The sequence below is a fragment of the Trichosurus vulpecula genome, chromosome 1, assembly GCF_011100635.1.
Source record: "Trichosurus vulpecula isolate mTriVul1 chromosome 1, mTriVul1.pri, whole genome shotgun sequence".
NCBI lineage: Eukaryota > Metazoa > Chordata > Mammalia > Diprotodontia > Phalangeridae > Trichosurus > Trichosurus vulpecula.
This window is the reverse complement of record NC_050573.1, coordinates 299,687,676-299,713,694: the sequence shown is the minus strand read 5'-3', so window position 1 is coordinate 299,713,694 and position 26,019 is coordinate 299,687,676. Positions and strand designations below refer to the sequence as shown.

Here is a 26,019-nt window from a genome sequence, read left to right as displayed (position 1 = left end):
TTCTCTCAGACTGGTGCAACAGACTTTTTCTGTCGACCTTCCAGGTTGTCTTGGGCTGGAAATTTGTTTCACTCCGTCATTTTGTGGGTTCTGCTGCTCTAGAATTTGTTCAGAGTCTTTTTGTACAGGTATTTGGAGGGGTTCGGTGGAGAGCTCAAGCAAGTCTCTGCTTTTACTTCACCATCTTGGCTCTCTGCCCTGAGCTTCGAGGTCAAAGAAAAAACACTGCACACATCCAGAAAGAAACAGTTCAAGTACCAAAGAAACACAGTCAGGATGTCACAGGGCCTGGAAGTTTCTACTATGCAAGAGAAGAAATCTTGAAATATAGTATTCCAAAAGGCAAATGCTGTTGTCTTGCAAACAAGAATAACCTACCCTGAAGAGTTCAGAATAAAGGTTTTCTAAGTTTTATTGATGTTTAGGTTTTTGCATTACAAACATTTCCATTTTACCCCCATTCTGGGAGAGGTTTAACAAAGTAAAACAATAAAATTTACAATATAGTGACCTATCTAAAAGGGTATGCAACATTCCACATCTGTAGCAGACACACACACACACACACACACACACACACACACACACCCCTTTTAAAACAATTCTTTAAAAATTGTTCTTTTTAATTAACAGAAATCTATTTTCTCTCCCTTCCACTTGTAATAGGAAGGCAGAGTTTATAATCTCAAAGAGGATCATAAACATGTCTGAAAGGTTCGGAACCGCCGGATATAAGAAACTCTCAAAGTAGAAGGCAGAAGAATCAAAACATTTATTTAGGCTCCACAGTAACCAACCCATGAACCAGCAACCCCATTTTGATATATTGATCAAAAGCTTCCAGGCCCAATAAGTACGCCTTGAAAGAGTAACCAGGAGGCTACAGAGAAACATGATTGCGTAAAGCAAAATCATGTTTCCCCCTCTATGGTAATAAGATTACCCACTGGACTGAAGTCTTTGTTCAGCTTCCTCCCGTAGGTCAGCTCTGCTACTGGCAGCTCCTGCTTCAGCTGTGGCTGTGGCTGTAACTGTTACTGTAACTGTCGCTGTAACTGTCGCTGTAACTGTCGCTGTAACTGTTTCTGGCTCCAACCGGAAAAGGAAAAGAGGATCTTCAAGCTGTCCTCTCCCCTCTTATAGAGTTTTTGACATCATCAAGCGCCGCCTGAATGACCAGGGCTGATTGGTTCTTGACTTGGCCCCTCCCCCTAGCATAGCCGTTAACACCTCCCCTCAGCCAGCCCCATGACTCATCACACAGGAAGTTGTCTGCTTCCTGGAATGCTCCTTGGGCCTCCTGCCCCGGAAGAGCAAGCCACAGTGTCCAGAGGCTCAATGAGGTAAGCTGAGTCATTCAAAGAAAACAAAGGCCATTCTGGCTACACCACTTAATTGGAAAAGAGAGAGGGAAAGAAAAGAAAAACAGAATCTTTCAGTGGCTGTATACAAAAATGTTTGTTTCATTCTGTACCCTACATCTACTCTCTCTCAGAAGGTGATAAAACCCAAAAAAACTCAGCACAAAAAGTTAGAGAATTCCATTTAAAATAACTACATAATGTTGATTGGTTGTTGTCCATTCTCTAAGAGGACCAAAATGACATCATTATGTTGGAGTCAAGGTGCAGTGTGTCTCACTGTGGCTGGTCAGACCAATAAGAGCTTGGAATGCTCCACCACAAGTTGGGCACAAATAGTCCCTGTGAACCTTCAGGGTGGATTCTCTAAATTTGCATATTTTGCCTGTCTTTAGAGCTACTTCATAGAGCACAACACTCTCTTTAACGTAAGTGTGCCATGCTGGGTGATCCTTTGCCAGCATCTCCCATGTCACTCAATTCCAAAGTTCTTCAGAGAGACCTTGAGAGTGTCCTTGTATCACTTCTTCTGACCACCACGTGAGCGCTTTCCTTGTGTGAGTTCCCCATAAAATAGTCTTTTAGGCAAGTGTACCATTTCAGTTTCGAACAATGTAGCCAGTGCATTGGAGTTATGCCCTCTGCAGTAGAGTTTGAATGCTTAGCAGTTTAGTTCAAGGAAAGGCCTCGGTGTCCAGTACTTTATCCTGCCAGGTGATCTTCACAATCTTCCTAAGACAATTTGAATGGAAGCAGTTCAGTTTTTTGGCATGGCACTGGTAGACTGTTCAGGTTTCACAAGCATAGAACAATGAAGACACCAGGGTCGTCTACTGTATCCCAAGCCATCACCAGTCATCTTGACTCTGTCTGCCACTGGACTGTGATGACTCTGGAAGAGAGAGTGAGGCCAACAACTTCATGCAACTCTGCCTCACTACATAATATATAAAATACTTGGAACCGTAGCTACCTAGCAAGAAACATGCAAGACTATATAAATATGATTCTAAACCACTGTCACAGAAATAAAGACAGACCTAAATAATGGGGAAAATATTATCTGCTTGTAATAAAGGTAGCCCAAGTCAATATAATTAAAATGATAATACTTTCTAAGTTTATTTATTCAATGCCATATGAATCAAACTATCAAAAGATTACTTTGTAGAAAAAACAATAATAAAAATTAATGTGGAGACAGAAAAGGTCAAAATTTCATGGGAAATCATGAAAAAAATGGGAATGAAAGTGGTTTGACAGTTGTAAAAAACAGCTGTACTAAAAAGCTGTAATTCTTAAAACAATTTGGTATTATTTAAAAAATAGATCAATCAGTGGAATAGTTAAGGCATACAACATACAGAAGTAACCAAACCCCATAGCCTAGTATTCAGTAAATATAAAAACATAAACATGCCAGCTACTCAGACAAGGACTTGCTGTTTGATAAAACCTTCTGGGAAAATTGGACAGCAGTATAAAAGAAATTTGATTTAGACCAACGCTGCACACGTTATACCAAGGTGAGCTCCAGATAGATGCTTGACCTAAATATAAAAGGTTATATCATAAACAAATTAGAGGAAAAATAGAAAAAATATTTATCACATCTGTGAATAGAAGAAAAGTTTATGACCAAACAGGGAATAGAGAGGATCACAGAAAATAAGATGGATAATTTTAATTACATGAAATTTAAAAGGTTTTATACAAACAACTCCAGTAAAGTCAATATCAAATGGAAAATTATTAATTGGGGAAAAATTTTTGCAGCAAGTTTCTCTGATAAAGGTCCTATTTCCAAGATATACAAGGAAATGTTTTAAATTTACAGGAGTAAGGGTCATTCCCCAGTTGATAAATGGACTAAGGATAGGAACAAGCAGTTCTCAAGGAAAGAAACTCAGACTATTTATAGACATATGAAAAAATACTACAAATAATTAATAACTAGGGAACTTTGAGTTAAAACACTCCTATGATTACATCTTATACCCAGTAGATTAGCAAAGATGACAAAAAAGAAAAATGGTAAATGGGAGAGGCTGTGGGAAGATAAGCACATTGGTGCAGTATTAGTGAACCTGTGAATGGGTACAACCATTCTGTAATTTGTTGTTATTCAGTCATTTTTCAGTCATGTCTGACTCTTCATGACTCCATTTGGGGTTTTTTGGGCACAAATGTTGGAGTGATTTGTCATTTCTTCCTCCAACTCATTTTATAGATAAGGAAACTGATGCACACAGGTTAAGTGACTTGCCCAGGGTCACACAGCTAATAAATATCTGAGGCAAGATTCAAACTGAGGAAGATGAATCTTCCTGACCCCAAATCCAGTACTCTATTCACTGTAGCATCTAGCTACCACACAACCATTCTGTAAAGCAACTTAGAATTATACACACAAAAAATTACTAAATTGTTTAAATGCCCTTTGACCTATACCACTGCTAGGCCTAGATCTGAAAGAAGTCAAGGAAGAAAAGTTCCTATATGTACAAAATTATTTTTAGCTGTACTTTTTGTGGTTCACAAAAAAGCACAAACTGAAGGAATGCCCACCAATTAAGGAATAGCTGAATAAGTCGTGGAATATGAATGTGATGGAATACTATTGTGTTGTAAGAACATACGTTATTTTAAAGAGTCATGGAAAAACTTGTATGAACCAATGCAGAGAAAAGTGAGCAGAACCAGAAGTAAAATTTATATTATAACATCATTATTTTAAAAACAAACAATTTTGAAGACTGTTATAAATCAATTAATGAAATGAGCAGAACAAGAAAAATTGATATGATAACAATACTTTAAAGAAAAACAGCTTTGAAAGCTGTGAGAGTTATGATCGTTACAATACCTATCCATGATTCCAGAGTACTGATGATAAAAATGAAATGGCTGAATATTTGCAAATATGTAAAATACCCAGGTTGACGGAATAAGAAATAGAGAATTTAAACAATTTCAAGCCATGCATAGACTTCCAAAGAAAAAACTCCAGAGGCAGATGTAAATTCTATAAAGCATTCCAAGAACAATTGGTTCTAATGTTGCATAAATAGTTTGCAGAAATAGCAGAAGAAGATATGGGGTCCCACCAAATCCCTTTATGGTCTTGATTCATAAACCAGCGGAGTTAAAACAGAAAAAGAAAATATAGTTCAATATCCCTAATGCACATTAATGCAAAATATTTTAGCAAAGAGACTAAAACAACATATCACAAAGATTTTACACTGTGACTAGATTAGATTTATACTAGGAATGCAGAGCTAGTTTAATATTAGGAAAACTCTAAACTTTTATCTCCCATATTAATAATAAACAATAATCATATGATTATATTAATAGATGGAGAAAAGGCTTTGGACAAAATACATCTATTTCTGACACACAAAAAAACTAAGAAAATATGGGAATTGATGGAGCTTTCATCAAAATGATATCTAAAATGTAGAACTACCATTATATGTAATGGGGATAAACTAGAATCTTTTCCAATAAAATCAGGTGAAATCAGAATGTCCTTCTATTTGACATAATACTAAAACTTCTGGCTATAGCAGTAAAACAAGAAAAACAAATAGAGGGAATAAGTATAAAGAAGAGGCAAAATTATTACTTTTTGCAAAAGAAATGATAGTGTATTTAAATCTAGTCAACTAAAAATTAATTTAAACAATAACTTCAGCAAACTTATGGGAAATAAAATAAATCCATGCAAATCATCAGCATTTCTATAGAATACCAATAAGAACCAGTGTGGCTATAAATCTATAGAGGAAAAAAAATGGATCTTTAATGGAGTACAGGACTTTTGTGTATTTCTCATGAAAAGTCTATAGCTGAGAAGGAAGAAAAGATCTGGGTGTACTCAGCCTCCCATTGGGCATGTTCCCAGCATCTTATTCCCCACCCTTATCACCCTTCCAGCACTTCACACCCAGCAAGGCAACATGGCACCTTTGTTATGACCTCATCATGAAGGGTCAATATCCAGACCCCAGTTTTGCAGGTTTCATCCCTCATGTGCCTTAAATGATCAATTTCTTTGATTGGAACTCAAGGAACGTGGTTTGTCAGATTTATGTCCCAGACTCCTCTAGTATCATCTCAGTAAAAACTCTACAATATAAACACTTAATAGAATCAAAGAAACATAGGCAAATTTATTTGAGCAGTTGGAAGGAACTATATGATTATGCAGTGTTAACATTCTAATGAAGGAAGAAATAGCAAATGTCATTTCAGAACAGGGTTCTGAGGGTATTGAGGGAGAGAAATAAGGAATAATCTAAGGTGATGCCCATTATTTGGTTAATGGCTAAACAAATTGTGATATATGAATGGAATGGACTATTATTATACCATGGGAAATTATGAAAGAGATGATTTTCAGAGAATCCTGGGATTTACGAACTGATACATAGTGAAGTGAGGAGAACCAGGAGAACAATTTATGCAATGACAATAACATTGTAAAGAAAATCTCCTCTGAAAGATTTAAGAGCTGTGATCAAACCAGCCATGTCAGAAAAATGATACTCCCAAAGCAAAACAAGAGACAAATTTTTGGACATGGCCACTAGGTAGATTTGTTTGCTAATGCTTATTTGTTACAAGGGGGTTTCACTCTCTCTCTCTTTTTTTAACTAGTATTTTATTTTTCCCAATGACATGTAAAGACAATTTTTAACATTCATTTTTTATAAGATTTTGAGTTCCAAATTTTTCTCCATCCCTCCTTCCCCTCTTCCCCTCTAAGATGGTAAGCAATTTGATACAGGTTACATATGTGCGATCATGTGGAACATATTTCCATTTTAGTCATGTTGTGAAAGAAGAAACTGAACAAAAGGAAAAAGCTATGAAATAAATAACACGAAAATAGTATGCTTTGATCTGCATTCAAACTCCATAGTTCTTGCTCTGGATACACATAGTATTTTCCATCATGAGTCTTTTGGAATTGTCTTAGATCATCATATTATTAAGAAGAGCTAAGGCAGTCATAGCTGATCACTGCACAGTGTTGTTGTTACTGTGTACAATATTCTCCTGGTTCTGCTCACTTCATTCTGCCTCAGTTCATATAAGTCTTTCTAGGTTTTTCTGAAGTCCTCCTGCTCATCATTTCTTATAGCACAATAGTATTCCATTACCATGACCTGTTCAGCCATTCCTCAATTGATGGACATCCCCTCAATTTCCAGTTCTTTGCCACCACAAAACTACCTGCTATAAATATTTTTGTACATGTAGATCCTTTTCCCTTTCCCTCTGTTTTTAATTGTGGATAAAGAGGGGAAGAGCCATAGCAATGCCAAAGGGTTCATTAAAACATTTTTAAATTCACAGATGAGAACAGAATGAAGTTCAGAAAGAAACACAAAAAAGCAGGATAGTCTTGCACTGAACATGTGGGATATATTTTGTACTTTTTAAGAAGCAAATGGTATGAAAGAGACTCAGTTTCATATATGATCCTTTTGTTGTACTCTTCTGTATATATGGAAATCCTCTTTTTTGCTGTTTAAATTCAGAAGAAAAAAAGGAAACTTCAATGGGTAACATTGTTTTATGAACACTTAAGCTCTTTTTAATTAAAAAAAACTTTCATGAAGAAATCATAGACTTAGAGTAAGGTAACTTAGATACCATCCAGCCCAACACCCTCTTATTACAGATAGAGAAAGCAAAGCCTTCAAGGTTAAATGAACTGTCCAATGTCATATAGATAGGAAGTAGCTGAGGTAGGATTCAAACTCAGGTCCTCTGACTCTTAAGCCAGTGTTCTTCCCATTTACCATATACCACCTCCAAAAATGTTTAGTGGCATTCCATCTCCATCCCAGAAATAGGGAGATTAAAATTTAAGAGGTACAATAAGGTATCCGGTTATCTAGGCCTAACCATTATAATTCAATGATACCATTCCCAAAATTTAATAATCACTTGAAATCCCAGATAGAATTCCATTTCTTCATATAATTACTGGGTTTTTTTTCTACTTTTAGGAGACTAATATATCTCTGGTAACTAGCATAGTGCCTAGTACATAACAGGGACTGAATAAATGCTTCCTAACAAATTGAATGATTATAACTAACATTTATATAAAGGTTCAAGGTTTGTGAAGCACTTTACACCACTTGTCTCATTTCATCCTTATGCCAAGCCTGTGAAGGAGGTATTACAGGTATTCTTGTCCCTGTTTTATCGGTGAGGAGACTTAAGACTTGGGCAAATTAAGGGACTTGCCCTGTGTAACACAACTAGTAAGTGTCTGGGGCAGGATTTGAACCAAGAGGTTCTCCTAACTTCAGAGCCCTCTGCCTACCATGCCACACCATTCCTACCAATGTGTACAGGTTCAAGAGAAAGTCCAGAAACCCCCATTGATTAGATGCCTCTTTTCTGTCTTACAGAAAGCCACGGGGGGAGGGCAAAAAATGCCGGAAGGTTTATGGCATGGAGAATCGAGACATGTGGTGCACTGCCTGCCGTTGGAAGAAGGCCTGCCAAAGGTTCATTGACTGAAGAGTGGAAGCCTCAAAGGTGCGAGGTGTGGATGCCCAAGAGCCTGCCTACAGCTGCCCTTGACTCTCTACCTGCCCTCTCCTTCCACTCCTGGTTTTGAAAAGAGCTTTTTGCATTAACCACAAAAATGCACTCATAGCCAAGGTGAAGCCCTTCGAGAAACCTGTGTGGAAGAACAGCAAAAAATATTTTAAAGTAACTAGCATCACCAACCAGTATCCAACCTGGAAGCAGCTATAACTTTTTTTTTAATTTAAAAAAAAAAGTTAACCTTTTGCTCTGTGACTTCCTCACCGCCCGGGCCCCAGTAGATCTTGTAACTGTACTGTGAACTTCCATAGCAGTTAAAACAACAAACCCTTCTTTCCCTAGAATGGAGGTATCTTTTGCTATGTTTTCTGACTAACATACCCTCCAAGATTTTTTTCTGACACTTTAAGAAACAACCCACCACATAAGCTACAGTTTATTCAACAGCATTTGTACAAAGAATGGATTCTACTCCGTAATTCCCAATGTGAACAGTCTTGCTTCTCTTTTCCATTTGACTCCTTGGAGCCATGCATACCCTGCTGTGCTATAGGAACAAACAGCACTCATGATTTCTTTTCCATTTGGGGTTTTCTTTTTAAAAAATGGCCACACACCAGACGTCCTGTGGGAACTATTAACCTGTAAGCCCCCTGGGACCTTTAAGAACACAAAAAGATAACACAAACGATGGAAATCACCAGCAAACTTCAGCTATGAGCTGAGATCAGGAAACCCAGTTGTCATCTTTGGGAAACATCTGGGAGCTTCACTTGATTTCCCAAGAAGCTTTTTCTAATTGCTTGGCTTTCTATGATGTAGTGGCCATGCCATGAGAGGCAGCATTCTGCTTCTCTCCATTTTATTGCAATTCCATCAAGAACTGGTCCATGTAGCCATCTGGGTAACCCTTAATCCTTTTTTTCAGGGATGTGATCCAAACCAGCAGCTCAGCTCTGTTTACTGTTATTGCTTGTTTGTGAGACTGTTGCCAGCTTAATGGGTCACTAGTCCTTTCCACAAAAAAAAAGAAAAAGAAAAAGAGAATTCTACAACTAACTGTTTTCAGAAAAGGTATAAAAATCAGAAATATCCCATACACATAAATCTATGAGGTTGGCTTTAAATGCAGAATACAGCCTACATAGTCTCATCCATTCTAAAAAGTCATTTTGAGGTTAGAAAACCAATTCCTATTTTGAGTGCACTTTTATAGATTTTTATGCTTTTGCATGTCTGGTATATGGGTTAATGAATACTATAGATCTTTGTAGAAGTTAATGCAAGATACAGACCTTTATTTTTATCATTTGAAAAATTTGGGGCTATTTATTGATACTTATCTGAGTGGAGAAAATACAATAAACAAAAGGAAAATGCCATGTTGGGTGTATACAAGGTGTAGTTATAGGAATATCTCTGTTTAGTAGGGTCAAGGTTTAAAATAGATGGGATGTACAGGATCTAAGGCCTAAGCTTAAAAAAAATTTCATTTGGGAGCTAGGCCTAGCCCTACAAATAAGTTAATTTTCCATCCAATCTAAAACCTATTGCCCTACTAAACATTTACTCTCTCCTACCCCTGTGCAAAGAAGAATAGCACCTTAGAAGTTGTATTGTTTAGAACTCGAAAACTAGCATCAGCCATAGGAATGTTAAGTAAAATTGCACAAAGGAAGGGTGTTACTATGTTTAGAAATTGCACACACACATAGACACACAAATTTCTAAACTGAAATCTTACTATGCCTGATTTCCCTTTTTATATTTTAAAAAAAGGGCAAGTACAGGTAGGTTGCACAGTGCAATATACTGGCCCCCATTATTTATGCTTACTTTTTGTCAAATTTTTGTTTCAGATCCCTCATAGAGAGAACCATAGTCCTTTGTTTCTTATGGGTTAATGACTCACCTGGTTTAATCATTTCTTTTTAGTCAGTTCTACTGATACTTTTTAAAACCCCCCTTAGCTCCAGATATCAGAAAATAGCATTTGTACAACCTCACCCAACATAATTCTTGGGGGAAAAATGTCCTTTCTAATACTTGCTCTATAGTATATACATTCCCTGGGTCAGCCATGAAAACAGTCTTTGAAAAATTCCATGCTCTTCTCACACATTTATTTGCCCCCAGTCTCACTGCCCCCTCAAAAAACAAGATTCTTTTTTCCCTCTCATGTCATTGTGCCTATCATACTACTGTCTTATAACCAAGATGACACCACTCACTCATTCAGTAGGACAGTTCTCCGTATGGTTAGGAGTTTGTTCTGGTTTATGTTACGACTAGTATTATGATCACTGTCTACTCTGTGGTGCTCCTTGGCCTATTTACAGATAGAATCTCTTCCTTGGTTTTGTTCGTCTGATTTATTAGCCAATAACGAAGAACTGAATTCTCCACATTCCATGAGAACTAGGTATAGGGGAGAGCTCTGCTTGGGATCAGTTTCTGTGGCCATTGTGCTCAGCCCCAAACCTCCTTCCCCCCCTTCACCCCCAGAGATAGTCTAGTGTGGCATGATGTTCTCCAGAAGTACTCTAGATAACCTTCCCTCCCCAACTTCAGCCATCATCTGCTTTTTAGAACCAGTACAGCTGTAATGAGAGGCCTATGCAGCCCAGCCACTTACTTCCCTAGGCGCCTACACAGACCATCACTTGGTTTAAAGCAAGAGTTCCTAACATTTTGGGGGGCCACAGACTCATTTGGCAACCTGTCTAAGACTATGGACCCTTTCTCAGAGTAATGTTCTTAATAGATATGGTTACAAAGAAAATCAATTATACTGGAATACAATTATCAAAATACTTTTTAAAATACAAGTTTATAGACCCCAGGTTAAGAACTCCTGGTTTAAAGCCCTCATTGTTCATACTGAGTCACCAAATCAGACAGGGATGAGCAATGCAAAACATCCAGAGATGTTCCTCTAACTGGTTTCCAAGCAGCAGGCTTTTACTGGGTACCAGACTAGGTTCCAAAGCCAGGGGTACAGAGGCCTGGCTTTGCTTTCATAGTCCGTGCTTGCATTGGCATAGTGAACAACCCAGGCCCCATACGTTGGCATTTGAGGTAGCTGGGAGATGTGAAGTTTTCCCTGGCTGACCGAGGAGAAAGGGAATTGTGACTTGTTAAATATAAACCTATGAAAAGTTGTTGTTTTTTTAAATCCAGAAAACAGCTCCAAACTACAAAAGCAAACTATTTTATCTATTTTAAAGAAGTACGGTAATTTGGTTGTAATTGTTTATCTCAAGTGCCAAATTAAACTACACATTCATTTTATAATGTTATATTGGGCAATATATCATCTTAATTCTTCATTTAGTGGTTGGAGGAGGAGGAGGGAAAGTTAGAAGCTGAATTCGTACTGAAGGCTCCTACCACTCTTGCTACTTACGTAAATGCCTGATACAAGTCACGGGAGCTCTGCCCACACAGAAAGAGTGGCAAGAATATGAATTAAGGTCCAAAAATATTTCCAAAAGCATCTTTGTGATCGTAACTTTATGATTTTTCACTAAGTTTCCTGTCTTCTCTATAGAGGGCATTTCTTTACTGCCAACATTGTACTACATGTACTACATGTACTGTGATCAGCATGGCCCCTTCTAGAACCAGGCATCATTTATCTTAGTAATTCTTATAAAATGCTTTTGCCGAAGCCCCTCAGTGCTTCCCAGTAGAGATCTACCAAACTTCCTTGAAAGGGGAACTTAAAAAGTAGAGAAAAGAGTTCCCACTGGGTGGGAGCCTGGTGGCATAGGCAGGAGTTTCATCTACCTAACACAGATCTGAGTGGTGCTATGACCAAACTGAATTTAGGGGCTCGCCCTTCCACCTCAGATCATGACACCATCATGGCTCCCTGAAAAGAAAACAGACAGCAGGCCCATCTAAGGAAGAGGGAAAGGCCCTGAAGAACAAAAGCTTCCATTACATTGGTGGAAAGGTCACCTCTCGTCCTAATGCAGAACACAGCATGGACGCTCCCACCCCGTCATCCCATACTTGTTGGCCACTTTTTCTTCTCTTGCTGGGAGCACCCGGGGCAGTCACAAGCAATGAATTCACTCACCCAGCATACTTTGTGCTCTGCAGCATATTTTTGTCCATAAACTGTGACCTGGGAGCCGCAGAGGGAGATAAATGCTGTGCTGAGGTGCCACTTTTATTACAGAATTGCCTTTCTGGTCATAACTGTTATCTGCAAATGAAACTTTTTGGCTGAGTGATGCACTTGTTATAGGCCTTTGACTTTCCATGAAATTTTAGTAGAAGGATTCATTTGCATGGTAGAAATGAGTTCTGAAAATGAAGTCTAACCTATGAACTTTAAAGTTGATAATTAAATGTAAGTGGACTCTATCTTTTACTTCACTCTAAGTTACACTGGAAAGCAGCTCTCAGTTCTACATCTAGAGTCAGGGCTGCAAACACTTTTAATTTTTTTTTTCCTCTGGAAGGCTTCTGTAGAAAGGGAAAAATGCAGCATTCATCTAGCCTGAGAAGTGACTAAAACTGTATATAATAATAGCTCGCTTTAGACAGTGCTTTACCATTTACAAAGCACTTTACACACAGTCTCATTTAATCCTGTGAGGGCAGTAGGGCAAGTGTTTATTCACTCTCCCCTCCCTTTTAATATAAAGTAGAATACCTTGATAGTAGTTGCAAAATAATGTAAATAATACTCATTTCCTCAGGGAAAATTAAAGGGCAGAACATTTGTAAATTAGGTCTGGTGGACCCTAACAGGAGTAAGAGTTTTAATATGTATTTTTAGTGTTTTTTTCTAGTCAAAGCTATGTAGCAAAATGAAAATGATGTCCGAATTTGGAGAGAAACGCACTAATGGGAGGCCACTGTCTTAGGTAGCATGCAGCGCCTCCCCCGTCGTGTGTGTGTCTCCCTTAAGGAATAGGTATATATTTATAGCTGATCTGAAGCTCTAAGGTTGGAATTTGAACCCCAAACAGATATTGCCTGTGGCTTCTGCAGCCCTGCAGGTGTTTCTTGACTTTGTATAAAGCTTTTCTGAATGTACTCGTAAACATGAAGTTTTGTCATCTCCTACAATCCCTCAGTTAAATAGCTATATTATATAAGTGGAACTCTGTACACGGAAGCAGTTTAAAATGTGTCTTGCACTCCGTAGCATGTTGTAGTGCAAACTTAGAAGTACCTTCTTGGCTAAGGTATACTGCTTTCTTCCAGATACCGTCAAATTTAAATCGATCTTTCTTCCTGTCTTCTGTAGTGCTGACCCAAGTGGAAGCCGGGTAGAATTCATGAATTTAAATGAGAGCCAAAGCAGGGTAGGATTCATGAATACAAATGTGGCTGTGGAGCGTATTATATAGTGCTCTGGGTGCACAGGTCTAGTAGAAATTCATCTCCCTAAGAAAACAACTACCAGAGCTGCACATAGACTCTCCACCTCCCTCAAACCTACAGCAATTTCTCCTTATTAGAACATCTTGGTAGAGTATTTTTGCATCTCAGTTTACTAGTTCAGAAAGCCTATAAGTAGCATTAAAATGTTTAGGTGCCATTGTCAACACTGAGCGACTCTCACCCTGATAGCTTATGGAAATAAAAGTTACTTTCTAGACTAATGGGTTTTCTCTGTATAGATAACAGCCTTGCGTTGTAAGTCCCAGGAAGCAGAAATACAAGATTTTCCCAGGCTTGTGTTTGTCATAGGAATGGTAATCAAAGGAGGTATTACTCTTCTGATCATTTCTTGTAGAGGTATTACTCTTCTGATCATTTCTTGTACATAGTTTTTTGGTTTATTTGGTTTGTTTTGCAAGACAATCTCATTCTATGTAACTTTGCTGTTAGTCTGGGATTCAGAACACTATTTTGTCACACCAGTGCATAAATTTAAATAACACTAAAATTAACTTAATTTGTTTTAAAAAAAAAAGAGCCCTGTTTAAAAACATCCACCCTTCTGAGAAGCAAGAGACTCTGCTAATAAACTCTGGTGCTTAACCTCTCAAGGGGACCAAAAACATTTTTGAAGATGCCCTGTGTTTGGTCAGAGGAGATGTTACTCATCTCCATGAAGCACATCTAGGGCAGTGTTTCTATCAGGCAAGAGGGAGGAGGAGCAGCCTTTAGTACTAACAGTGCAACTCACTCCCTAAACAAAGGGCTTCACCATTTGGGCTAGTGACTGGTCATTCACTAGGTTTCATCTCATTGCAGCAAGGACAGGAATGGGCCAAACTGAAGACATACAACTAAGAGAATCCCCATGTTTATAGCTCTTTCTTTCCATTACCATTACTAGGACCTAAAGTTGTGTTTCAAAGTATCATGTGGTGAAAAAGACATTCTAAAAGAGACATTTCCTATGCCATTTTAAACTAAAAACTTTAACAGAGGCACTTTTTTTACTGGAGCATGTATTTACTCGTTTAAGATGCTCAATAGGAAGTTACTGTCAGTCCTAAAGATGAGCTTACTCTATGGGAATTGTGAAATTGTATGTAATGTGAGAAATCAGTCAACATTGGGTGAGATGAGATTTTTTTTTAATCTCTCTATAGGCCCAAAGATAGAATTCTTGGGGAATCATCAAGATTTGGGGCTCTTTAGTTCCCAGAATTAATTATAATCTCTTTATTGAGGTCTCTAACAAACCAAATGTTTAATCTTTAAATGTGAGAAATATACTCATAAGGGACCACAAGTTATAAGAAAGTGACTGTGTTCTCAAGAGTTAAGTATGTTATTCAAAACAAATTTTTTTAATTAAAAGTAAGGTTGATATACTAGAAGTTTTAATTCCTGCCTGAATATTTTTGGCTTTATTTAAACAAAACTGTGGTGTCTATACACTTTGATCAGGTCCATTCCCAGATGCTTCAGATGTGTGTCACCGAGGTTTTCAGGGGGAAAAAAATACCTGACCTAAACTTAAGTTTATGAGGCAGTTAGGTGATACAGTGGATAGAGCTCCAGACCTGAAGTCAGGAAGACTCATCTTCCTAATTTAAAATACAGCCTCAGACACTTATTATTTATGTGACCCTGGACAAGTCACTTAACCCTGTTTGCCTCAATTTCTTCATCTGTAAAATGAGCTGGAGAAGGAAATGGTAAATCACTCCAGTATCTTTACCAAGAAAACCTCAAATGGGGTCACAAAAAGTTGGTCATCACTAAAACGACTGAACAATCTTAAGTACGAACCAGAATGAAGAGAGAGATGCACATTCAATGAATGGTCTGCCTCCTTTGAGATAATCAGGAAGACAGGCAAGGATTTGGCCTCAAAAAATCCTTAAAACCTAAAAATCTGAGGGATCGTGGCTGAATTCTGAGATTTAGAACTGGAAGTGACATTATAATTCATTTAGGAAACTGAGGCCCAGACATGAAGCAGTTTGTTCGGGGTCACAGAGGTGGTCAATGACAGAGCCAGGATTCAGTCTCAGACCCTGTGACCCCAGTGCTCTTTCTACTAAACCAAGCTGAATCCTGGAACACTTATGTACATAGCCCATAGATCTTGGTGATACACAGGTCAAGTTCCCAACCAATTTTTATTAATTTTTTAAACCAAAAATATTTGTTTCACCTAAAGGCAGACTGAGCCTTACTGAAGGTATATAAAGCATACTCTATAATCAGAGCCAGCATTGTATCATGTCTCCCGTGGTCTCTCTGTCTCATGCATTAGACTTCTATGGAGAGGCTGAAAACCTTAGTTGTTTAGTGAAGAGAGAAGTCAGTGAGGTCATATCTCACCAGAAATTATTTTTTACTGAAGACAAATTCAGAAGTGTGATCTCCTTGGACTTCTGTCTAAACAAAAGTCATCGAAGCATGATCACGTTAGCTCTCCTGCTGGTTATGGAGTACTCAGTAGCACTGAAAAAAACTGCAATTGTAAGCTTTCTTACTGATATTACTACCGCAAGCACTGTGACGAGAAGGGGCTAGCCCAGGAGAGCTGCTGCACCTTGAGAGCAGGCAGCAAGGGAGTCCTCTGCAATCATCGTAAGATAACACACTTTGCTTTCTAATGCCAAAGCCCTTTGCTATCCTCTCTGTACTTCTCCGTGTTCCTTCCATCTCCCCACCCAACAAGTTTTCACTATGAAACCACTATTCTTATCTGACCTAGCAAAATTCTTGTCACCTTACCACAAAACCATTAATTTCATGTATATTCTGGAGCTTCCCCTGGATCTCCAAAAGAGGCTCTGTGCAAATTAAAAAAAAAATACATATATAAGCTTCTTTGAGGGCAGTTAGGGAATTAGCCATGGCTATATCTTGGAAGAGGATTCGCTAGAACATTATTCATTCATTTGGATAGCTAACCTAAATAATTTTTAAACCCTATGTTAAAATTGAGGGCTATTGGTTTTGAAAGACAATATGATTTTGAAGTCATTACTAAGTAAGTACTTGGAATTAAGTTTTGCAGTAGTCCCTGTAGGTTAAATTCAGAAAGATTAAGACCTGCTTCTTGTCAGTTCTGGAGCAGTTCCAACAGATTAGGCTCTAAACTGATCAGGGAAACCTGTCCAGGAACATTGGTCATCCCAAAGCCAACCCAGATGCTGAGATGAACCTGGTGATCAGCCTCAGAGCTAACTCAGATTGCAAGAAGAAGGAAACAAGTCTCAGAACTGAGGATAGCACAAAAATTAGTTAATAGAGCAGGGGTGTGATACAGCCAAGTTGAACCAGCTCATGAAAGCTGATTTTTAAGTTTTTAGGGTGATATTGACAAACACTACAAGTCAGGGCTTAATTTATTGTTTTGTTGTCATCTTGACTTAAGAAAATGATGAAGAAAATGTTAATAATGATTAAACTTAGAATTGTGTCATATGTACATTTTTTAGAGCCACCTTTAAAACATTTACCAACTTACTCCTGTCATAGGGTCACTATAGAATGGAGAAGGTGCCCAGGATTTACTTGTCGTCTGGACTCAAACCCTGAGGCAAGCCTAAATAAAGACTGATTTCAGATTGGGAAGCTAAGGTTCACCAGGCATCCAGCATAGAGAATTTTCCAGTACTACTTCAAAAGGAACATGTAGGCTACTTCTTGCCATGAGAGTTATCAGATACCTATACTTCATACATTAGAATTTATATTCTTACTTTCCAATCCGTCCCTAAGTGAAATATCCACTTTACTACTGTCAAAAAAACCAGGTCTGAATAACAAGAATTTTACTCTTCAAACGAGTCTACAACAAATAGGAAAGAGTGACAAAATAGAACATGAAAATAAAATATTCTCCCTAATTAGTCTGCACTCAACTACATACATACAAGTCTTGAAATGTTAAACAACAAAAAAGTCCCAAATTGCTGAACAAAAGTCTTTCCTACTCTGAAAAAGTGGGGTTTCTTTACTTCTAGAAGGTTCACTTTTTATCCACCATAAGAGTAAATCAGTCCAAAAATTAAAAGCTATCTGAAATTTTAAAGTTGGGGCCAGATTAGAAAAATAGAAGAGTAAGTAAAAGTTATATGTTCCCTTTATTGGAGTTATTCAAATTCTAGTGTAGTTTTAAAAAGAGCAACTTGAGCCATAGTAAAGAACTTAAGGAAAATATATATGTATTTAATGGGTTTTACTTCACCCTTCTATTGCTTTATCAGCCTTGACCCGTAGCACTCTCACTATCACGAGATTTTATCGAAGAGCTACCAGAGACCTCTGGAGACCTTGTGTCCCTGCTCCTTACTTTCAAGGAGGTGAATGTAGTACTATAGTGGCTCCTATTATGGGAAATTCATCATAGTTTACTCTTTCGTATTAGTCTGGTTATATATTCACAAATACACATATCCCAAAAGTTTCTTCTATAATAAATTTAATGTTTTAGATATTGTTTTTCTGTTGCAAAATATACAGTATTAAGAGGAAAACTGCTTGGTGTTACACCTCCTTAGGGTGTATCTCTCATGTGCACCCTAGAACAGAAGCCCATTTTGCAGTAGTTAACAGCTTTTTGGCTGTGTTGGGATTATAAAATTACCTGGATGCATGCATGGAGAAGAGTATTAATGTACATCTGAAAAGTGAATCCTTTTCAATTGATTTGGCATAAACACTGTAACTCTGGAAATCTTAACACACACACACACACACAAACACACAAATGGGAAGCTACAGGCTTTTTTGAAAGAAGACAGATGATTACATTCTGTTGCTTTTTTTTTTTAAAAGCTCTATCAGGTTTAGCATCATAGGCATAGTTATTAAGTATGTTTCCAAAGAGTGGCCCCTTTATATATGATATCCAAAAAATGCTGCATGCAGTTCTCAAGTCTAAATATTGCATTTAATTCCCAGCAGCCATTCTGTTTTGTTCAGAAAATTAATGAATAGATATAGCAGCTCAGGGAAAAGGGAAAAAGGTTTATCCATTAAGAGAATATCTTCCTTTCTTTTGATCTGATTTCTGAGGGCTAATTTTTACCTTCTGTTTACGTTGTCTTTTCTCTATCACTGATTATTTTTTAAAGGCAGGACCATCACCACCTTAGAACTGGTGACTGAGCTAAAGAAAGAAATAGATCATACATGACCTCGTTCTTGGCCTCAGTTTCCCTACTTCCTAGCTAATAGGAAATAAAGAGTTTGAAAGGGGTGTGTTTTCTTAGCAGCCACTTGAGTATCTTCTGTCCTTTGGGTTGCTCAGTCTGATTTATTGAACAGCCTAGCTTACAATGAAATGTTGATGTTTAAGCTATTTATCAAAAGAATACAAACCACAGTGCCAGCAACCCAGCAGTAACTTGCTGTTGCTGCTGCTGCTGTGTAGCTAATTTATACTTCTGGTTCAAGGGAAGGTCCATTAGGGGATAAATGTCATTGTGGCTGGCAAGGCAGGTCCCATACCTGATCACCACCTTCCTTCAGGGAGAAATTTCCATCTGTCTGAACAGCTTAGATGATCAGAGAGCAGCTCAGTGAATGCACAACCTGCTTTATTCACCACAGAAATGTCTGTTTGAGCTCTGATAGCTGGCAAAAGCAAGATAATCTTTTTGGATTTAATAGCTCTCATGTTAGTTGCCCACCCCCATCAATATCATGGGTGTAGGGAAAAATTAAATGCAGCAATCAGAACCAGTGACTTTTATTCCAGAACAAAGATTTTATAGAGACCCACACTTATGAGGACAATTTCATATTTAATCTCCACTCACTTCAGGGCATATTCTTAACCCTCCATTACAAAGGAAAATGGACTAGCCCTGATTATTTGAATGAGCAATGTCTTCTTCAGTATAATCACTTTAGTATAATCATCATGAAAGGAGAAGGCAGCTGTGACCCTTAGAACATTTTTAAACACCTCTACAAGGTTGCAAAAACTTTCTCCTCCACTGGAAATCAAAATATGAGATGTCCTGACTAAGCCTACCATGGATTACAACATAGTAGAAAGTAGAGATTGCCCCCACCCCCTCAGTTTGCTGCTGCCTGAATTCATATTACAAAATATCCCCTCGACATCAGCATTATTTAATGACAGGAATTTCTCAAATTCAGGATAAAAGGTACCACTTTGTAAATCAGACTCTTGTCTGTATCTTAAAACATTCTTTAGCTTCTTGAATATTGATGGTTCTGACTTTAACCAATGTCTGGGTAAGAAAAAGACCTTGTTGGTGTATTCACTGAATATTTTTGTAAACCCCCTTCAGTCATTGTTGGAGAGCTTTAGAAGAAACTTAGCAACACAATATGGATTTTAAGGACTAAGGTCAAACTCAAGAGCTCAACACCCTAAAAATATTCCTGTTTTGTGGCTTCAATCACTGAAAATACTCTAGACCTAAAGTAATATAGGGATTGGAATTATATGTTAGCTATTTAAAGCATACTATTCATTACTAAATATTACCATGCAACAGAAATTTCTCGATATGCCCTAACTTTCCTATTTTTCTACATTACGTGGTTAGGAAATATTCTGCCATTTAGACATATTCTATATTGAGTAACCAGGTCCTGATGCAGTTTCCAGCATGCTAGCTGTATCAGTAACCCAATAGACTTTTTAGAAGAGCTCAGGATAAGAAGAAATTCGCTAGGTCCCAAAGGGTTCATGAGCACTATCAAATGCAACTACTGAGAAGGAATCAGTAGCATTTTTCCAATGAGGGTGGGTGGGAGGGCATGATAACTATGGCAAATCTCACCTGCACCCAGCCCATGCTGAGGTTTAAAGAACCTCTGCTCCCGAAAACCAAGCCATCTTTTAGCTAATTTCAAACACCAAATCCAAAATCAATGATATAACAAAATTATTATTTGTTTTAAGAATGGGATAGAATGGGATACGTAATAGGTAGAAACGCTGGCCAAGAAAGCCTAGGTTTGGGGATGATATCTATGTAGTGGAGAACAAAGAGACAAAAGGAAAAAAAAAAAAGGAAAAGTAACCAATCTTCCTATTCTCATTAAAGTGACACTTACTATTTAATTGGCAATGATTTTGAAGTTGGATGGTGAGATCATTGGAAATACAATGTGATGGGGAAACTGATGGTAAAGAACTTGCTTACAAAAGTGAATGAATGTAAACAGTTCCAAGCTATGCATTTTCATACTTTTCATCAAGTATTTTGTATGGAGTCCAAGTAAGCTTTTTTTTTCCATAGATGATTATCATCATTGCAAATGATACACAAAAACCTTTGCATGTCCTCACCGGGAAGATTAAACACCCATCTATCCAGTTTTTTTTTGAGCTGATGCACTTTTTTAAAGTCACAGTGCATTTAACTTCAAACTATCACCTTTGTGTAATATATAAGTCCAACCATTTTAGTGGAGAAATGACAAGTGTTTTCTATTTTTACCCATGGAGCAAAATGCTGGCTGTATTACATATACCCTTTCTTTGACAAGTGTGATAACACGGGACTCCAAACTGTATACAGTTTGTAGGTACTTGCATAGGATAGCTGCAATATAAATGCAATAGATGTTTTCTTCCTTGTGTTTTTTTTTTAAGTCCGGGGGGAGGGGAGGATGGCAAATCTACTCTAAAAGGTTTGGGTTATATAATTTCAAAGGAATAACATGGAAATATTTTCTTTCTTTAAAGCAAATCATTGATTGTTTAAAAAAAAAAGCATGGAGATATTTTTCTTTGTTTCAGAATTCTATACAGATCACATGCCCCTTTCCTCATCCGACTTGTATGTGTCCTCCTAGTTTTTTCTCTTAACATTTCCCCATTTGCTCCTTCATCAGGACTTGTCTGTGTTTCCTAGCGTGAAAAATAATACTCTTCTTAGTTTGCCCGTTAATAGGACACACAGACTGTTCGATTCCTTTGCAATCCTGACCCTGCTTTGTGTCTAGAAAGAGAGTTTCTCAACCATCTGTGACTGCTGTTTCATTTCACAATTCACTTTTTAAAATATGAGAAAAGAGCTTCCAAACCTGATACTTTGGGTTATACTGGATATATTTGCTATATATTTAGAAGGTATGGGGGGAGGGGAGTTTTTTTATATGATTTTTAGCCAAATTCCAGTGTTCTGATGATTACTTTTCTGGATATCTAGCTGTAAATAAAGCCTGTAAAGATTCAGGTTAAAGAAACCTAAAAATGACTGTTCATCGGCTTTGTGCTAGCTTTTGGCATATTGTACATAGATTAGATTAAAAAGTTTAAATGTTAGTGGGGGTTTTTTTTCTAAATACTGTTACTCTTTAAAAAAAAACTATTTTGAATGTTTGGGGGTTTCTTTGTTTTTGTTTTCTTTGCTTTTCATTGTTTTGGACTTTGTGTGTTGGTAAAAATAAATACATGTTTCCTAAAGATTTAACACCAGGAGAGAAAAACAACAAACTGGTGCTGTCTGGATCGTGAGGACAATTTGAAATTGAAGGTTTGTGATTTAAAACTGTCCACAGTGTACACACCAATTAAGCTGCACTTTTCCCAAGAGACCAGCCACGGTCTACCTGAAATGGGCTTTCAGAGGACCATCAAATGTTTACAGTTTCTGTTGCCCATTGAAGTGTAAAATAGAGAAATGACTCCCTCCTCATTGTTGCATATTTGATACATTAGGGACATGGGAGCATTCAATTTAAGTAGAAAGAACAGTTTGTAAGAAAACCATTTAGTCAGTTCTCTAATCTTTGGGATTTCAGATTTTGTGATGCTTGGATGTACCAATAAACATACTGTTGCTTCTCTTGTCTAACAACGTGTCTCCGGCCTGTGTTTTACTGTTTATGGTTATATTGAGTGGCCCTAGCATGAATCTGGTCCAGGTCCTGGCCTTTCAAACCACCTCTTCTGACCAACTGCAAGGATGTCCACCGACCAAGAATCTAAATGCACTTGTAGTTATTCACTATCATAGAGTAAGTCTGACTTTCCCATAATAAAAAAAAATTGTGTATCTGCTTCTAGTTGTCAGTTTATTTAAGCAAACAGTAGCCAAGTTATGTACAAGAATAGATTAAATGCTTCCCAAAGACGTAATTGGGGGTTTTCACTTTAATACTTTCAACAGATCTATGTCATCTATGTGGGCAGTCCTTCCATTGGTTCAAATAAGGACCTATCACAGGATCATAGATTTAGAACTAGAAGGAATCTTGGAAGCCATAGGGTCCAGTCCTCTCATTTTACAGATGAAGAAACTGAGGCACAGAGATTATCCAGGGTTATAGCTAGTAAGTATGCAAGGTGTCCTAAATACTGCACCATGCAGCCTCTCGATCTCTCTGTGGCGTTTGCCTATATCTGTAATCCCTTCCAATTCTGATGCTGTTAACCTGGGGCCCTCTCATAAATCTTCCACAAGGAGTCCAACCAACATGCTAGGCCCTTTCTCTATATCTTGATATGGTATAGATAACTCTATAGCTTGTGAAGTGACCTGACTCCTGTGGGGTGTGACTCCTTTTCCAATGCTTTAAACAGTAAAAACCATACAGAAAAACAGAAAGATCTGCCTCTCACACACTGGTATACCCCTGGTTTTTAAACTGTAGACAATCAATGAGCAAAGATCAGATTTTATCTTTCTGTATACATACACACATACACACTGGGCAATCTCTCACAATATTAGCCTTGGAAAGCACAATTTAGATCTTTACCAATGGTAATGAAGAGAAATTTGGGGCAAGTAAACAAGGAAAACCCCAAGTTACCAAAGAGAGGAATATAGTGTGACCCAACATTTTTAGAAGGCCATCGTGCCCTTGACAATTTGTGATGTTAAAAAAAAATACCAGAAATGAGAGGCTTTCCCTATATCTGCTGATGTATCTAAAGATTTGCTTATACAGTAAACTCTGTTCTCTGGCATTGTTAATTGAGCCATTAATTAGCACTTCCCCCTACATAGAGAATTATAGACTATCAGAGTTGAAAGGGACCCCTGAGATCATAGTCTACGTCATAACCGGAACATCGATTTCTCCTGCCATATGCCCTGCTAATGACTGTACAATCCTCACCTGAAGATCTCTGGAATAAATCCCAGAGCAGCCCATCCCACTTTGGAGCAGCTCTGCTTATCAGTAAGTTCTTCAATACAGTAAATCCATATCTGCCCCCCAGTATCCTCCATAAATTATTGGTCCTAGATCTGCCCTTGGGAACGGAGCAGGAAAAAAGTAATCGATCTTCCACACAGCCCTTCAAATGCTGACATTTGTCATGCTGACAATAGCTATGCCCCCCTCGATTCCCTTCTCCAGGCTAAATATCCCCAGTTCCTTCAAACAATCCTCATGCGGCTTTTTTTTTTAGCTCCCTTACCATTGTTTTTCCCCTCCTCTGAGCATGTTCCAGTTTGTCCCTTAAATGTGATGCCCAGAATTTATGTTTTAAAAAGCTCTTTTTATGTGAACTTTCTCATTTGATGTAAAATAGTAGATTGGGACTCTGGCCTTGCTTGTTTTGGGACATTATACTAATGTAGATACAGACTAGGGTTGCATTCTTTTTTTTTTTTTTTTTGGTTACCTCACACTGCTGACTCCTATCAATCTACTAAAACACTCAGGTTTCACATGAACAATCATCTTGTAAGATTAATCAACAGTTGTTAATTTTTTAAGCCTCCCGTGTCTATCTACCAAATCCTATCCTTGTTCAGCTGACTTTTTGAAGCCAAGTGTAGTACCCTTTATATTTATCCTTTTTAAATTTTATCATGTTAGATTTAGCCTCATCATTTCTGCCAAAATTCTTTCTGAATCCTAACTCTCCTCTACAGTGTATTAACTGCCTCTACTAGCTTCATATAATCTTTAAATTTGATAAATGTTATTGCTGACTTTATCCAAGTCATTGATTTTAAAGTGTCAGACAGGAGAGGGAGAAGGCCAGAACTCTATTACATTCTACTAGACACCCTTCAGAGGTGTAGCTGTTAAAGAAAATTAACATTGTGCTGAATTATTTAATAACCAATATTTCTCTCTGATCCATCCTTTCCCAAATTTTGACAAACCCTATTTCTGAAGGGCAGGCAGTTTCTGACAGGCTAGAGTAAGAAAATCACTCCCAGCCCCCAAGGCAACTGGTCCTTAATTAGCTTGGGCAGGACCCTCCCAAGTAGGACCATTCCCTCCCATCCCCCAATGCCCCCTTTCTGTTTTGTAAACAGAAGCCAACTTGATCTAGGCCAGGGCTATCCAACTCTAGGTATCTTAGGGCCGCATTAAAATAAAATAATTATTTAAGAGCCACACCCAGAATAAAAAATACAGTACACTAATAGAAAGTGGGGGAACATGTGTCATCAACACTACTGGCCCAAGCAAAGCATGAAAGCAAACACAAAACAACAAAGTGACAACGCAACAGTGTAAAGGTTAGCGTAAAGGACACTAACTAATCTGCATGTACAGACAGAAAGCATCCCACAAATCAATTGAAAATTCCGTGCAATATGTTCCATCCATGTGGGGTGGTGAGACCACCTGAGTACCCCACTAATTCACAGAGGCTTCTCAGGTAGGGACAGAAAAGGAATTAATCTTTATTTGACAAATCTCAAAAGATTTGGGCATCACCTCCAGTAGGACAGACTAGTGGGAGGAGGCAGATCACAAAGGCAATGCACCAACATATATCCTATTGCAAAAGAACTCCCACCCACCACTATCCCTCCTGTCCATCGGCTGGGAGGCAGGCTTACAATCTAGGCGGCAAAAGCTAGACAGAGAACCAGGAAATCAAGTATAGCCAATCCAAAACATATCTCCTTAATTAGTAACTAGCTGCTGATGTGGCAATAATACGGCTAGGGTAAAGAGGAGGAGGAATGAGGAAAGGGAGGGGGCTTACTGGAGCAGGAAACAAACAACCTGTATTCAGTCCTTTTGGTCCTTATTTGGTAACAACTCTGTGCTAGCACGAGGTGGAGGGGTGGGGCGGGGAGACCCACGGTGGGGGGGCAGGGGAAGGGGAGGCACTTATTGCCCCAGGCCCCAAATTCTTGAGAGTTAGGTAATCACATTTCCTACAAGGTTAAATCCCAAGGTCTATTCCATCCTCTCACTGCCCCTGTTTATTCCAGAAATAATTCTTATATTTTCTCTGTGAAGTCTTCACAAGAATTATCTCCCACTCACATCCATAATACTGCTTAAAAACACCAAAGAAAATTAACATCAACAAGATTATTTATTAGTGATGGAATTAAAAAATCTAATAAGCATTCCGTGCAAGTTATTATTTTATTTTTTAGCTCATGAAAATTAAAACCCACAGGTGGGCAGCATAAAATTGCACTGCAGGCCATATTTTGGACAGCCCTGATCTAGGCCCTCCCCGGGAGATTTGCCCTTTGCCCTTGCTTTTTTTTCCATCAAAGTTGGGGATGACCTGGTCTACAAGAGGAAGACGAAACTGGGGTGATCCTGATTGAGATGATTTTGTTCTGCTAGCCAAGATTGCTTAGAAGTAGCTGGGTCTTATAAAGCCACTAGCATTCTTGAAGTGTCAGAGAGGGGTGTAATCAGCCACATCTGAAGGCCAGCCCACTTTCCTTAGCTTCAGATTAATCCTTTCACCTGAACATTA

The 26,019-nt window shown here is 38.1% G+C and overlaps 1 protein-coding gene across 1 annotated transcript in view; it reads left to right on the top strand.

Moving 5' to 3' along the window:
• The window catches only part of ZNF704 (zinc finger protein 704), a 371,808-nt gene extending 362,550 nt beyond the window's left edge, over positions 1-9,258 (top strand). The window contains exon 9 of the mRNA XM_036742126.1: positions 7,799-9,258. Within this exon, the coding sequence (XP_036598021.1) occupies positions 7,799-7,910 (112 nt within the window). The 3' untranslated portion in view covers positions 7,911-9,258. The remainder of the gene's footprint in view (positions 1-7,798) is intronic.
• The last annotated feature ends 16,761 nt before the right edge of the window (positions 9,259-26,019 follow it).